The sequence below is a fragment of the Mixophyes fleayi genome, chromosome 9 (genome assembly GCF_038048845.1).
Source record: "Mixophyes fleayi isolate aMixFle1 chromosome 9, aMixFle1.hap1, whole genome shotgun sequence".
Lineage (NCBI taxonomy): Eukaryota > Metazoa > Chordata > Amphibia > Anura > Limnodynastidae > Mixophyes > Mixophyes fleayi.
The window spans coordinates 66,354,391-66,369,666 of record NC_134410.1 but is presented as its reverse complement, the minus strand read 5'-3'; the positions used below and the strand labels follow the sequence as shown (position 1 = coordinate 66,369,666).

Below are 15,276 nucleotides of genomic sequence, written 5' to 3'. Positions count from 1 at the left end.
ATGGCAAGCGATAAAATTAACATAACAGTACTGGTGAGCTGGTGCATCAACACGCAGTAGCAGGGGTGTATTGGAAACTTAAAGTGGCCCTGTAAAAAATTCTGAAAGTGGCCCCACGTAGGCGGGACCAAATAAATGGTAGACGGGGTAAATATTAGGTCGAGTTACCACACCATTAGCCCTTAAGCTTAAGAAAAACAAGTTTAAGAAAAAAAATAAGTTTGAAATATTTATCTTACAATATTCTGAGACTGTTTAATATGAAAGTTATTGACCTCAATAAAAAAATATTGCATAAAAAACAATGCAATAAATGTGCTATGTATGTGTTTTATATATTGTACTGCTTTTTTGACAAAGATAAAAAGTCTATTTATAAAGTGATTTATAAATTACAAAAACAAAGTTACAAAACATAAAATATTAAAAATAATAGAACTTAAAAATTTTAAAATAAATAAAAACACACATAAATATGTTTTAATTTTCCACCACTTTTTTCCTTTATGTAATGCCCCAAATTAAAAATATATTTACTTGATTAAGACACTGGAAAACCCCCAATTTGCCTCCCAACAAAAACAAAACAAATTTTCCATATTTGAGTTAAAAGTAAAAATATTGCAGGCGATGGTATGGTAGTCTAAATGACTGAAAAATGGTTTGGGCCTTATAAGGCGCACATTTGGCACAGACCTCTGGCAGAAAAGAGGTAAATATGATATCACTAACCATAGGTCTGTGTCCAATTTAGCCATATCTATGTGAGGCCATATTAGAAATGCTTGGACATTTGGTGCTCTGGTTAAGCACTAGGTACTATGGACACAATTACAGAAAATCACTGCACACATATGCCAGTCATGAAAAAAATCTGAAGATTACAGTAAGATGTTTATTGGATCCATCCCTTATAAAACTATGCATAGGATTACTACAGTAAGTGTCGTAAGGAACACACAATGAGATTTGCAGTCAGTTAGGTGATTTACAGATATTCAATATATTATATTGGGAACCAGCTGTTTTCTATCCTAGAATAAGGGCACACAAACAATTGGGGTTCCAAAATAATATCTCATTTACAATTGGAAATTCAACTAAACAAAATTAAAGAGATGTGAACCACTGGTCTAGACTTGAAATGGCTACCAACTATGATTATTTTCATGCATTACAAGTAGAGATGTTCACTGACTCCCATGTTCTGGTTTTGGATCTGGATTAACTTCGTGTTTTGGTTTTAGCAAAACCGCCCTTGCGTATTTTGGATCCCTATTTTTTTTTATAATACCTATTTTATTTGCTAAAATCACATAATTTTGCTTTTTTCCCCCCTACATTATTAGTAACCTCAATAACACTAATTTCAAGTAATTTGCAGTCAATTTGGACCATCTCACAGGTCACAATATTATTTTCATACACTTTCAAACAAAGACTGCAGCGACCTAGCTGAATGCTAAGCGACAGAGCAATGACTCTAACACACGGCAGTTCATAGCACATCTAGAAAACATTGCCACACAGCAGTGTCAGTGAAGAAAAGTGGTGCAAGATGAAATTGTCCTTGGATCATGAAAGCAGTTATGGTTTATTTGATCGCTCCACCCGTTCCTTGGATAACTGTGGTAATTCTACAGCTAATACATGGCGACGAGCGCTGTCACATTTTTTGGTCAATTCTTTTAGACCAGACCAGATGTCAAAATGTTGTGCTGAGTCATCTGCATCATCCCTGGGTCTCTTGGGAAAGCTAAGTTTTTCCTAGCAGCATTTGAGTGAGAAACTGAAGGAGGAGATGCCGTCCTGTAACGTAACACTTGAGCTGTCATCTTGCTCACCAGGAGCTCCTTGCATCTCTTCAGATCTCGGTCAGTTAGAAACAAAGATAGGACATAGCTCTTAAAGCGAGGATCAAGCACAGTCGCCAAAATGTAGTGATCCGATTTCAAGATTTTGATAACTCTTGGATCCTGGCAAAGCGAATAAAGTACTTGATCTACAAGTCCGACATACTTAGCGTAATTGCTTTGTTTAATTTCCTCCTTCAGTTTCTCAAGCTGCTTTTCCAAATGTCTAATTAAGGGAATCACTTGACTCAAGTTAGCAGTGTCTGAACTCACTTCACAGGTGACTACTTTGAATGGTTTTAGCACCTTGCACAACACGGAAAGAATTCTTCACTGCGCTTGAGTAAAATACATCCCCCTCCTTTGCCAATGTCATGGCTTGTAGAGTAAGCATGGATGGCTTCTCGCTGTTCCTCCATCCGCAGAAGCATATACAGGGTGGAATTCCTCCTTGTCACCACCTCTTGCTTCAGTTGGTGGAAGGGCAAATTAAATTGCTCTTGTAGCTGTTGCAATCTCCTACATGCTGTTGCCGAATGCCGGAAGTGTCCAGATATTTTACATGCCACAGACAGCATCTCCTGCACGTCTCTGTCATTTTTTAAAAAGCTCTGCACCACCAAGTTTATTGCCATATGGACGTGGAAAGCAATCAGCGAGATAGAGGTACATAGTGGTGGAATACTAAGACACTAAGCTTAAGGTCAGTGATGGCATTGTAGTAGGTAATTCTGAGGAAGTCAAGCCAAAGAGAAAGTAGGATGGATCTTTCAAATGCTTCTTAAAAACTCACCTTTTCATACTTGCCTACCCAACATAAAACAATTCCCTCTTTACGCTCCAGTTGCCCCTTAATCTCGCTTCCCTCCACCCTTATCTTTTATGTTTACATCCCTGATCCTCCTGAACGTTAACTCTCACAAGTATGGCCAATTCTACCTCATATCCTGTTTCCTTTTTTCTAGTTGTGTCTTGTTATGTACTTGCTTTATCTATTGTCTCTAGTATTAACTTTTACTGATTCTATTTTTCTCTTGTCCCTTACCTATCTGTATTTTTATCTGTTTATTGTTTTGTTGATTTTGCTGTGCTGCAGATCTTATAAATAAAATAAGATGATGATGATGATGATGGGACAGATTAGAAAATGATATTGAGTAGAGGATGGGGAGGAAGAGGGCAAGGGGGTGAAAATAGGATGGCAAGAAGGGAAACATACAGACAAGGTTTTTGAAGGGATTGCAGAGGAGGAAGAAGCATGGGGTGAAGTAGGAGAGACTTATCAGTCCAGATGGGCAGTGTCACAAGTAGAGGCGGTAGGTTGCTTCATGGAGGAGTACAGGAAAAAATCAAGACACAATGCTTCATTTCAAACCGAGAGCTGTTTTCATGAAAAACTTTGAGCTGACGGATGTCCTGGAAGCTATGTGGCCAGTGGCGGAACTACCATTGGTGCAGCAGGTGCGGTGCATCGGGGGCCCACACGGGGAACTAGCGAGGTGTGAGCCCCGATTCCTTCCTCCCCGCTTCCCTACACTGGGGCCCACAGTTCACCATTAGCCCTTACCACATCGGTTTTTGGAAAGGCAAATGCAACACGCAATGGTAGGCAGAGTCAGCCTGTCACAGCTGGCAGAGCCGACACACAAGTAGGCAAAGCATTGCAAACCAAAAAACTCCTCAGAGATGCTTATCTATCTCTGGATAATTTCAAAAGATTATTGCCACTTGCATAGGTTCAAACTCATGTTATTTAGCAAAGCACACATTGAAATTACATTACAAGATTACATAAAATATTCACATTGTCATACATGAATTCAACAGAGAATAACAATCAGTTATTAGATATACTACATAATCGTCATAGCAGGCTTAAATGTTTTTATCAAAATATGAACCAATATCTCATATTTTCATTTTGCCAGATACACACAGATGTGCAGTGATAAGGATAAGTGTCTTTTGTTTTGGCAGCAGCTGCTTATACCTTATGCTCCTAAGACACAAACATAATTATGGGTCTTAAAAGAGGGTTATGTTCCAAAAATTTATGCTACTAAAATTAAGCCTCATTTTGAAAAAACCCAATCAGATGTTTAACAATTTTCCCAAAATTCCCATAATGTAAGCTTTAAATTTTACTTCTTACCTGCATCTCATGTCCTGTGCTGTACCGCTTATCTGCCTTTCCGATCTCATAACTCTGGCTGCAGTGGAAATTATAGAATATAATCAACTAGTATAGAAACCATTAAATAATTATTTTGTACACATACACATTGAAAGTGGTAGCTTTGTTTAGATCTCATATATAATGCTTGGGTATAAGATTATGATAAATATTCTTCATACCTTGAGTCATTTTTTAAATTTGAAACTAATGGATATGTTTACTAAATCCCCCTTATGTGCATACACTATTGTGCATTCTTTTGTTTTTTTTGCTTATATGTTTTCATGCTTCCTACTGCTGGATTAATTTGAAGAACATCCATTCATCAGTATTATCTAAGTATATTTACTTTATCACCATTTTCTCACTTGACTCACTTATGTGCATACGTTTGTAAGAGAGATAAACAGCGCTCAACTTTAACCTAATTTGTTTTCTCACATTGTTTAATACTATTAAATACCAACATACGTTTTCTATACCCTGTTACACTATCGTTCCTGTTTATCATTGCTGTATCATGTCCTTTACCATTATTTGCTCTTGTCGATTTGCTATGCTAACACCCTCTGTGTGGTTTAGAGACAGTCCCTTTGTTTACATCTCACACCATGCCTACCCCTCTCTGCCTACCTTATGATACTCTTTTATTTATCTGCTTTTTTATTGTAAAGTGTGTAATAAATGAACATTTCTTTCTCCACAATAAGAACATTTCTTTCTCCACAATAAAAATTACTGTGGATGACGTAAGCTGCTTCTTTATGGTTATTGGTTCTCTTAACGAAAATAAATTAACTCTTGCTTCTATTTATGACCCCAATTCCTCCAAACATAAATTCTATAATGACTTTTTTACTGAAATCACAAAAGTGTCGGAAGATGCAATCTTAGACAGATCACTTAGCACTTGTCAACTAGCTAATCCAACTCAACTGAAACTAGTCGATTTACTATAAAAGGAAAATCCACGGTGTGGATTTTGAATAGGCCCACCACACTCTAAAATTGTTGTGATTCACAAAAGGACAAAGATGCTACGCTATGCACAAATTATCGTCCCATTGCTCTACTTAACATTGACTTGTTTATAATATAGTGTGAATATCTTAGCAAAATAGACTACCATATGTAAAACTATTCCCTGCCCAACCCATTCAAAACAAGTAGGCTTTATCTGAGGTCATCAGCCCTCGGAAAATACTAGAAGAATTATTACCATAAACACCTTCACACTACTAAGACCCTCTCTTTAATTTTGACCTGGGACTCTGAAAAGGTGTTTAATAGAGTTAGTTGAACTTTTATGAAAATCAATTTGCTTCATATGGAAATTAGAGGTAATCCCCTTCGTGGCATCTTATCATTATATCAAAACCCCTCTGTGTTTCTTTCTGGCAAAAGCTTCTTATCTAGCCCTTTTCATATATTAAATGGTATTTGGTAAGGGGTAACTATCAAAATGCTTCCTAGATTATTATATTTAATTCAGTCTCTCCCTCTTAGAGAAACACCATTGGATAAAAATGAAAATTTTACATTGGCATGTCAAGGATTGTGGACTTGGTCTCCCAAATGTTAATAAAATATTATATGCAGCCCATATCTAACAATCATTTAAAAATATGCGCCATCTCCCACCAAGTTATGGGGTGAAGTGGATTTGTTACAAATTATATCGAGTGATTCCTGCCTACTGTCGCCAAAATCCCTTAGATCCTGACTGATAAAAGTACATCTCTAAAGAAGCTTTTTCCTGTAGTCTTTGGGATCGGGCTACATCTTTATTTAACTTAATTTCAGCACACCCTCAATATGTACTCTCTGGAACAATCCACGCTTTTCCCATGATATGAACACAAATTTATTCTCTACTTGGACTCAAAAAAGGATCAGATTCTTTTATTATCTGAGTTGTTTAGACACATTACCGTTATTCTCAGACCTTCAAGCTAGATTACATCTTTCTAAAGAACATTTTCATCAATAGTTACAAATATGGCATTTTTATAATTTAGTTTATCCTAATCATCTAAAAGACTTCTCATCAAATTTGGAATCTTTGTGTATGTTTAACTCAACTTCTATAGGTTTGATTTTAATTTTCATTTATATTATTTATATTATATATGGTCTCTTGTTCCCTCCAGAATTCATGTCTTTTCTCCATCATCGGATCATTGTTGTTGAGGATGTTCTCAAATGGGTAATTTTGCTGGTGGAGTTTTCCTAAACTGGTAAAATTTATGTCCAAAACTAAAAAAGTCATCACTCATCTTATTCAAAATGCCACACTTTCACAGTTCAATTTTGTAAGTAGACACCATTTGTACTTCTCCTTTACCTCGGCAGTTCCTAATAAGCTCTAAGACGCTTTGAAAAAGCAGCAATTTTCTAATTTTTCCAGACTATTTCAATCCACATTGGATGAATACAAGAACTCTCCATAACCCATGTGCTAATATCTTTTTTTTATAAAGTATAAGTGTTTGAGTTGTATAATGAGCCATCTATATATAACTAATATAGATGAATGTTGTCAAGTGTTCAATAATGCTGTAAAGGCAGGTCCCTAGTATACCAAAGGCATGGTGAAATATAGCTTATTTTAACATATTGTACTTGCCCTGTTTGTGCTTTGAATAGCTATCTGGAGCCCCATTAATTGTGCACAAACCCTAATTAAACATAGTAAACATTTCCTGCCACTAGGGGGAACCAAAGCATCACATAACATATGTTAGCTTATGAAAAAAAATGTTTAAGATATACTTTTAGAATAAAAATTCCCTCACCTGCAGCCAGTTACATAGTAAAACTTTAGTATAACAATTCAGCATAGGACAAAAGATGCCCTGCATCAGTTTTTACCATTACATTGGTATTAATATTTTTTAAGGGGTGTGAGTATCTGCATAAACATAGATTTCACAGAAGCCTGTTTTAGACAAAATGAGGCCCTGGGCAAATATCATGTTTGGGCCTCCCCAGTTCCGCCGAGAGGGGGGGGAGCGGGTACATTTTACCCAGGCCCGGCCATGCCAGGGGGCCCGGGCCGGTCCCTCTCTGCTAATTAAAATTATTTATTTATTTTTTTTAATTTTCTTTCTTGCGTTTTTTTTTTTTTTCGTATTCGTTGGTGGGGGGAGCTGGAATAAAAAAAAAACAAAAAAAACCCGATACTCACGTGATCACGCAGCGCCGTGTCCCTCCTCTCCTCTTCTCCATTCACACTGACTGCCGGGCGTGACGTCATCACGTCCGTCAGTCAGTGAGGAGCGCCGCAGCCAGCATGAAGAAAGAAGACAGAAGAGGAGACAGATGAGAAGAAAAGAAAGGAAAGAAGTTGACAAAACGTAAGTAAAGAAACGGAGAGGCTAGGGGAGGAAAACAGAGAGGGACAGTACTATAAAGAAAGGGGAGAGAGAAACAGGAGGAAAAAAAGCAGAGAGCCACAGGGGAATAAAAAAAAAGTGGGAGAGAGGAACAGAGGAGGAAAAAAAGTGGGAGAGAGGAACAGAGGAGAAAAAAAAGTGGGAAAGAGGAACAGAGGAGGAAAAAAAGTGGGAAAGAGGAACAGAGGAGGAAAAAAAAGTGGGAGAGAGGAACAGAGGAGAAAAAAAAGTGGGAAAGAGGAACAGAGGAGGAAAAAAAGTGGGAAAGAGGAACAGAGGAGGAAAAAAAAGTGGGAGAGAGGAACAGAGGAGGAAAAAAAGTGGGAAAGAGGAACAGAGGAGGAAAAAAAGTGGGAAAGAGGAACAGAGGAGGAAAAAAAAGTGGGAGAGAGGAACAGAGGAGAAAAAAAAGTGGGAAAGAGGAACAGAGGAGGAAAAAAAGTGGGAAAGAGGAACAGAGGAGGAAAAAAAAGTGGGAGAGAGGAACAGAGGAGGAAAAAAAGTGGGAAAGAGGAACAGTGGAGGAAAAAAAGTGGGAGAGAGGAACAGAGGAGAAAAAAAAGTGGGAAAGAGGTACAGAGGAGGAAAAAAAGTGGGAAAGAGGAACAGTGGAGGAAAAAAAGGAGAGAGGAACAGAGGAAAAAAAAAGGTTTGGGGGCTATTGAATGTTGGGGTGAGTTTAGGGAGAATGAGGTCTATTTATTAAATGTGACTATGAATTATTTAATGGCAGTGATGGTTGCAAGAAATAGGTACTGCTGGGGCTGTTTGCAGGAAGGGAAATAGGTTTATTTATTAAATGTGAATAGTATTATTTTAATGTTGGGGCTGGAGGAAGGCCTAATTATTAATCGTGAGTGCTATTGATTTAACGCCAGGGCTGGCTGTAATTTTCTAAATGTAGCCATTTTTTTTTCAAAATAGGTCCTTCAACATTCCTGGATCCGGACAAGCCACACCTAAAGAAACCAGCAGCCACAGGTGGAGAAAGTGAGAAGAACAGGTAGGAGAGAGCAGCACAGTGTGTGAAATGTTGTGATTCTAGTAGGGACAATGGCAATTTTTGGTGAATGTTGTGCCCAATGTAAGGTGTAGGCCAAGACTGAACTGTTTGTGTACACACTGCATTCTTTGTATACTACACTGTGGTGGTAGATGTCCTGAAAGTCAGGAGTGCTTGAACACATGTGACGCTCCGGCGAATTGAGAGTCTAGCGATTTTGATGCTAGCCACGCCCCAACGGCGCATTTGCCACGCCCCCAAATTTTGCACCGCCGTTAGGCTAGCCATGCCCCAACGGCGCATTGCCACGCCCCTGAATGTATTACTACACACCAAAAAAAATTTGCGCCGCCGATAGGTGGTGCAAAAATTTTTGGGGGCTTACTCGACTATGAGGGGGGGCCCCATGAATTTGTTGTACCCGGGCCCTGAATTCCTCTTGGCAGCCCTGTCGGTCAGAGGTGCCTCACGGCACGGTTCAGTCAGAGGTGCCTCATAGTGTGGCTCGGTTAGAGGTGCGTCATAGTGCTGTTCGTTCAGAGGTGCCTTATGGCACTATTTGGTCTGAGGTGCCTCATGGCTCTTTTCAGTCAGAGGCACCTCATAGTGCTTCTCGATCAGAGGTGTCTCATAGTGCTGCACAAGCTCAGTTGTGTGCCTAGTCCGGGCCTTTCGAGTTGTGTACCCAGTCCAGGCCTACTGCCAAGTGCGCCCATCCTTAGTCTTCTGATATATGTGCTCAACCTGAGCTTCCCAAGTTGTGTGCCCAGTTCAGGCCTTATGCCAAGTGTGTCCATCTCAGGTCTTCTGACTTATATGCTCAACCCAAGCTCTCCCCAGTTGTGTGCCCAATCAGAGCTTTTCAAGTTGTGTGCTTTGTATGAGCCCCCAGAAACAGATGCTCAGTCCGAGTCCTTAAGGATATGTACTCAGTCTAAATCAGAGCTATCTGCTCCATCCAAATTCAATACCTCTTGTTCTGCTGCCCCAGTCGGGGAATCCTGCCCTGCTATCACAGGCGGGGACCCTTGCCCTGCTGTCCCAGTAGGGGACCTCTGCCCTGCTCTAACCAATGACTTCTGCAATGTAGTTTCTGTGATAGATTCCTATCCTGAAGTCCAAATTGGGTACACTGTTTTAGCTGGTCCAGATAATAACTATTATTCTAGCACTGCCAAGACACCTGTTGTATCTGCCGCCTCTTCATCTTCTTGTGGTTCCTAAGAATACTAAACCTAATTCTCCAAGATACCTACTAACTCATCATCCAAAGTTGCCAAGACTGCTGTTACATTTTCTGTTCCAGCATTCTAACTACCTAGCTTCAATGGGGACATTGCACAATTCGGGATCCTTATTAAGTTTTGTTTATTTTATTTTCCCTCTGTACCACATCTTGTTAATAACCAGCATAAGCAAGTATAACTTTAGAGTGAAAGCTCTGGAATGGGCAAACACCTTTTTTGAAACCAGTGATCCCATTATTTCAAATTTGAAGTTTTTACTGACTCAGTGATTGTAGAGTTTGCCCCATCACTTGCAGATCCAACCTGCTGTTCATCTGTGCCATTTTCAATGTCTCCAGATACCCCAACCTTGCAGTTAGTTTTATCTTCTGTCCAAGATTAGCAATCCTTTAAGACCCAGAAAAACAAAGGGAAGAAGAGGAGAGGGGCTTTTGGGTATCAGCTTTCCTCAGGCGTGGTTTCTATACATTTTTCTTCCTTTCGATATCCTCTGGTATTAGACAATGAATTTTCAGCTACTTCCTAAATTCTAGTCTGTGATTCTGACTTTTTCAAATAATCATGTCCTTGTTTATTGGGGCTCTGTTTTCTAGCCTTAAAAAGGGGGTACTGTCACGATCTGCCTCTGTCTGCAGTACAGCAAGGGATGTCCCTTATCCCCTTTACTATTTGCACTGGAACTAGAGCTATTGGCCATGGCTATTAGATCAGACACTAATTATTCTGGTATAATTGTTCGCAATCATGAATGCAAATTAGCCTTGTTTGTGGAAGAGATGATGCTATTGGTATGCCGCCCTTAAAAATCAATTCCTTCAATAGTCAATTTAATTTTGAATTATGGGACTTTTGCGGAATATAGAATCAATTTTCATAAATATGAACTTTTAACTATTGCTGGGAAAACGCTCACCCCGAACAGACGCTTATATTGTCAGGCTTCAAATGTCTATCTCAGAAATATAAATACCTAGGTATTAATATACCCACTTACCTCAGTAATCTATATAAATAAAACTATCTGCCAATTATTTAAAAAATGTAATCCATTTTATTGAACTGGAAAAATCTACCCCTTTCACTGTTAGAAACACAGTCCTCAAATCATTTATCTTCCCCAAATTGGCATACCCGCTGGAGATGCTCCCGGTTTGCCTCACTAGGTTTGATGCACACAGATGCACAACTTTATTTACAATTTTCTTGTGGAGGGGTAAACAACCTCGAATTAGGAGAGCCAAGCTCAGATGTACTAGAACACATGGTGGAATTGTCTTTCCTGATATAAATGCATTTATGTACTCAGCACTCTTTAGGTGTGCCTCGGGATGGTTATTAAGACAGGAGTACTTTGTCAATGTAACTTTAGAAAATTACTTATTTTACCCTAACTGTCCCACGGACCTCATACATCTCCTAAGATCACAGTCATCTAAAGGGGTTATGAACAATATCCTTTTTCATGATACGTATAAATCATGGTTGTCCATCACAAGGAAATTAAATCACACACATACCACTACTAAATATATACGGCTATATGGGGAAACCCTGTGTTTTCTCCAGGCATGGACAATAAACTTTATTGTTTGTGGAGATCCAAAGGTATTTCCCTACTCTCCTTTCAGCAATTTAAGAAAATGAGATTGGAATGCTAAAAATTCTCATTACGTGTCACATCTATTTACACGACTAACTATAACTAATACATACTTTGTGGCTTCCAGTCTGGATATAATATGTTTATATACATTACCATGACATCTCACTCTATTATTATTGTTTGGTATTTATTAAGATTCAAGGATGGCAAATCCTTTGGAAATAGTATTAACTTGATCTATAGTAATTCATTGTTTTGAACATGTTTTGTGCTTTATGCTCTTAGAAAACACAATTTTATTGTATGTATGCTTTGTACTATGTTTGAAATGCAATAAACAGACATTTAAAAACAAAAGAAACTCATATCATCTGGTTCAGTTTTGTCAGATGGTATCTTACTCCTTTATGTCTCCTCGTATTGCACCCTTTCCTGTGAACCAGACTCTTTTCACATCGCTCCTGTTTACTCCCTGGCACTGTTGTGGATGTCTCTGACTCTGGCTGTAATATACTAGTCACCAAATAGAAAGTGTTCCTACACAATGGCCACCAGAATCTAATCACAATATTGTAGAGATGGTCACTGTATATTACACCCTACACTTATAGTCAAATATATAAAGAAATGGACAAATGCAGTTTGGTTTCTGTTTGTGTCAGACCCCCTCTCCACTAGTAGTAAAATATGAAACAATTCAGCCGGTATAGACTGTAGAATATAAATAGAAATGAACAAAGGCAGTTTGGTTTCTGTTTGTATCAGACCCCCTCTCCACTAGTAGTAAAATAGAAAAAATTCAGCCGGTATAGACTGTTCAATATAAATAGAAATGGACAAAGGCAGTTTGGTGTCTGTCTGTGTATGACACCCTACCCTTATCGTGAAATTGACAAAACAGCAGCCTTTCACAACTGTACGTGATAAAGAAATGCCCCACGTCCCTTTCCTATTTGGGGGTAGATTGCACCCTACACTTAAATAGAAAGTTTTAAAAAGATGTTATCGTCATCAACTTCAGCTTCATTCTCTTCCCTCATCAGTGTGTACATCATCATCACAGACTATCAATTCATCGCCGGTTGAATCTGCCATTAGAGAACTGTCAGTGCTTGGATGTCTTTGATGGTAGAGGCCTTCCTCGTGGAAGATGTAGTTTTTTATGAACATCATTTTCTCCACATTTTTTGGAAGTAACCTCCTACGTCGATCACTGACTAGGTTGCGGGCTGTGCTGAATACTCGTTCAGAGTACACACTGGAGACACGGTGTGCAGCTTAGGTATTGCAAAGCAAGTTTGTACATGGGATTCCAAATGGCTGCTTTTCTTCCCAGTAAGAAAAGGGACTGTCTGACATTTTCATATCAATTACCTCTTGAAAATAATCCTCCACCATCCTTTGCATGTTAATACTCGGATTGGATGGAGTTATGGGCAAGGTCACAAATTTTTTTGAAAAATCTTTCAAACCAGCCCAGATGTTAAACTGTTCTGGTCTGCCAAATGCGTCTTCCCTGCTTCGCTTTGGAAAATTTTATTTTTTACAAGCAGCAGCTAGTTGAGAAACTGAAGGATCACATGTCGTCAAGCCAAGGCCCAGTTCAGCGGACAACTTGCTGAGCAATAGCTCCTTGCAAAAGTTCACATCTCGCTCATTTTGAAGCAAAGACTCAATGTAGGTCTTAAACCTTGGATCAAGAACAGTGGCCAAAACGTAGTGATCCGAGTTCAAGATTTTAATTACTTGAGGATCATTGTGAAGCGAATTAAGTACTTGATCTACAAGGCCAACATACTTTGCGGAATTGCTTTCTTTCATCTCCTCCTTCAGTTTCTCAACCTGCTTTTCCAATAGTCTAATTAAGGGAATGACTTGGCTCAAGCTAGCAGAGTCTGCACTCACTTCACACGTCACAACTTCAAATGGATTCAGCACCTTCCACAGCACAGAAAGGATTCCCCACTGTGCAAGAGTGAAATACAAACCCCCTCCTTTCCCAATGTCATGGCTTGCGCAATACACTTGGATGGCTTTGCGCTGTTCCTCCATCCTCTGAAGCATGTACAGGGTGGAATTCCACCTAGTTAACACCTCTTACTTAAGTTGGTGGCAGGGCAAGTTAAACTGTTCTTGGAGCTGCTGCAATCTCCTACATGCTGTAGCAGAACGCCTGAAATGCCCTGAAATTTTACGGGCCACCGAAAGCATCTCCTGCACCTCAGGGTTATTTCTTAGGAAGCTCTGCACCACCAAGTTGATAGTGTGAGCAAAACAGGGAATGTGATGGAATTCACCCAGCTGTAATGCTCGCGCTATATTGTTGGCGTTATCAGAAATTACATATCCTGGGGAGAGTCCAAGTGGTATAAGCTATGTATCAATCACATCTCTTAATTTTCGTAACAAATTGTCAGCTGTATGCCTGTTAGTGAAGCCAGTGATACAAAGAGTGGCCTGCCTGTGACAAATGTTACGTAGTGGTGTACATGCTGCTGCTGTTCCTGCTGGTGAAGGCGAATGACCAACCCAGTGGCCTGTCACAGTCATATAGTCTTTGGTTTGCCCACTTCCATTTGTCCACATATCTGTGGTTAAGTGGACAGTGGGCAGAATGGCATTTTTAAGCGCAATTTGTACATTTTTACACACTTTTTGGTATAGTTGTGGAATAGCTTTACGGGAAAAATGGTGTTGCGCTGGAATTTTGTAATGCGGACACAAAACATCAATTAACTGTGAAAAACCAGCTGCGTTTATTGTGGATATTGGATGCAGATCTAACACTAACATAGTAGCCATGGTGTCTGTGATTTGCTTTAAGACTGGGTGACTGCTGTCATATTTGCTTTCCCTAGCAAATGATTGTTTCACAGTTAATTGTTGTAATGTAGGACTGCTCTTTTTCTTGCCCTTCTTCTGGGATGAAAATTCACCCCCAGCAGCAGCAACAGCAGCAGCAGTGGGACTAACGCTTTCTTCAGAGGAATCAATTATAGTGCAGGAGTCATCCAGCCTTACTAAGTGGGATGCAGGGCTAACTCCGAGCGCTACTGAGGATATTGATGAGAATGGTGTTGTGAGTGTATTTTGTAGCCATCGGGATGTCGGTGACCGAAGGGTCCTAGCTGATTATGGAGTGTTTGTAATTTTTTTGGAACAACTTTCAGCTTTTCCAAACACTTTGCCATGAACTCTGGTCAAATGACGTAACATGGATGAGGTTCCAAGTTGGTTAAGGTCCCTCCCTCGACTGACTGTGGCTTGACATACACTACAAATGGCTATACAACTTTTGTCTGGATTTGAGTAGAAATTATTTCACACATAAGAAGGGGGTTTTTTTGTTTTATGCCCAGGCATGACAATGGCCTTTTTCTTGTCACGTGCCAAAACTGCTGCCACTGGTGCAGGACTTACACAAATAACCTCATCCTCATTAGCGCCCTCGTTGCCTACACAAATCTCCCCCTCATCCTCTTCTAATTCCAAAGTGGCATCCTCAATTGGTGTATCACCGGCTACACTCGGGCCCTTCTTTATGGGTACACACACTATCAGAATGGTCACGATTACACATACCACTGTTGGATGGACTCTCCCCAGGGATTGGTGTCATTTCTGATTCTGAGCATATATTTTTCTCTACTGCCTTACTGTTTACTTGCAGCTCGGCTTTCACACGTAACAGTAGTTGAGCACCACTTTTGGACTGCAAATTATTTGGTCTTGCTTGGTCACGAGTGACCGTACAAGAAGAAGGCTCAGTAACATTTTTTGATCTGGCACTAATAGAGAAAGGCGAAGGCCTCATTCTTTCTTTGCCACTGCGTGTGTAGAATGGCATGTTGGCAAATTTTTTTTTTATCGGCAGTTAACTTTTCCTCAGTTACAGTTCTTTTTCGCTTCAACATGGTAAAAAAAAATTTGGAGTGTGTATTTTTCCCTGATTTAAAAAGACTTTTTTTTCAGAGGCTTTACCACATGACGTACTGGGAA

At 39.5% G+C, this 15,276-nt stretch overlaps 1 protein-coding gene across 1 annotated transcript in view; it reads right to left on the bottom strand.

Moving 5' to 3' along the window:
* The window catches only part of TEX11 (testis expressed 11), a 391,710-nt gene that overhangs the window by 302,568 nt on the left and 73,866 nt on the right, over nucleotides 1-15,276 (bottom strand). The window contains exon 10 of the mRNA XM_075184491.1: nucleotides 4,006-4,063. Within this exon, the coding sequence (XP_075040592.1) occupies nucleotides 4,006-4,063 (58 nt within the window). The remainder of the gene's footprint in view (nucleotides 1-4,005; nucleotides 4,064-15,276) is intronic.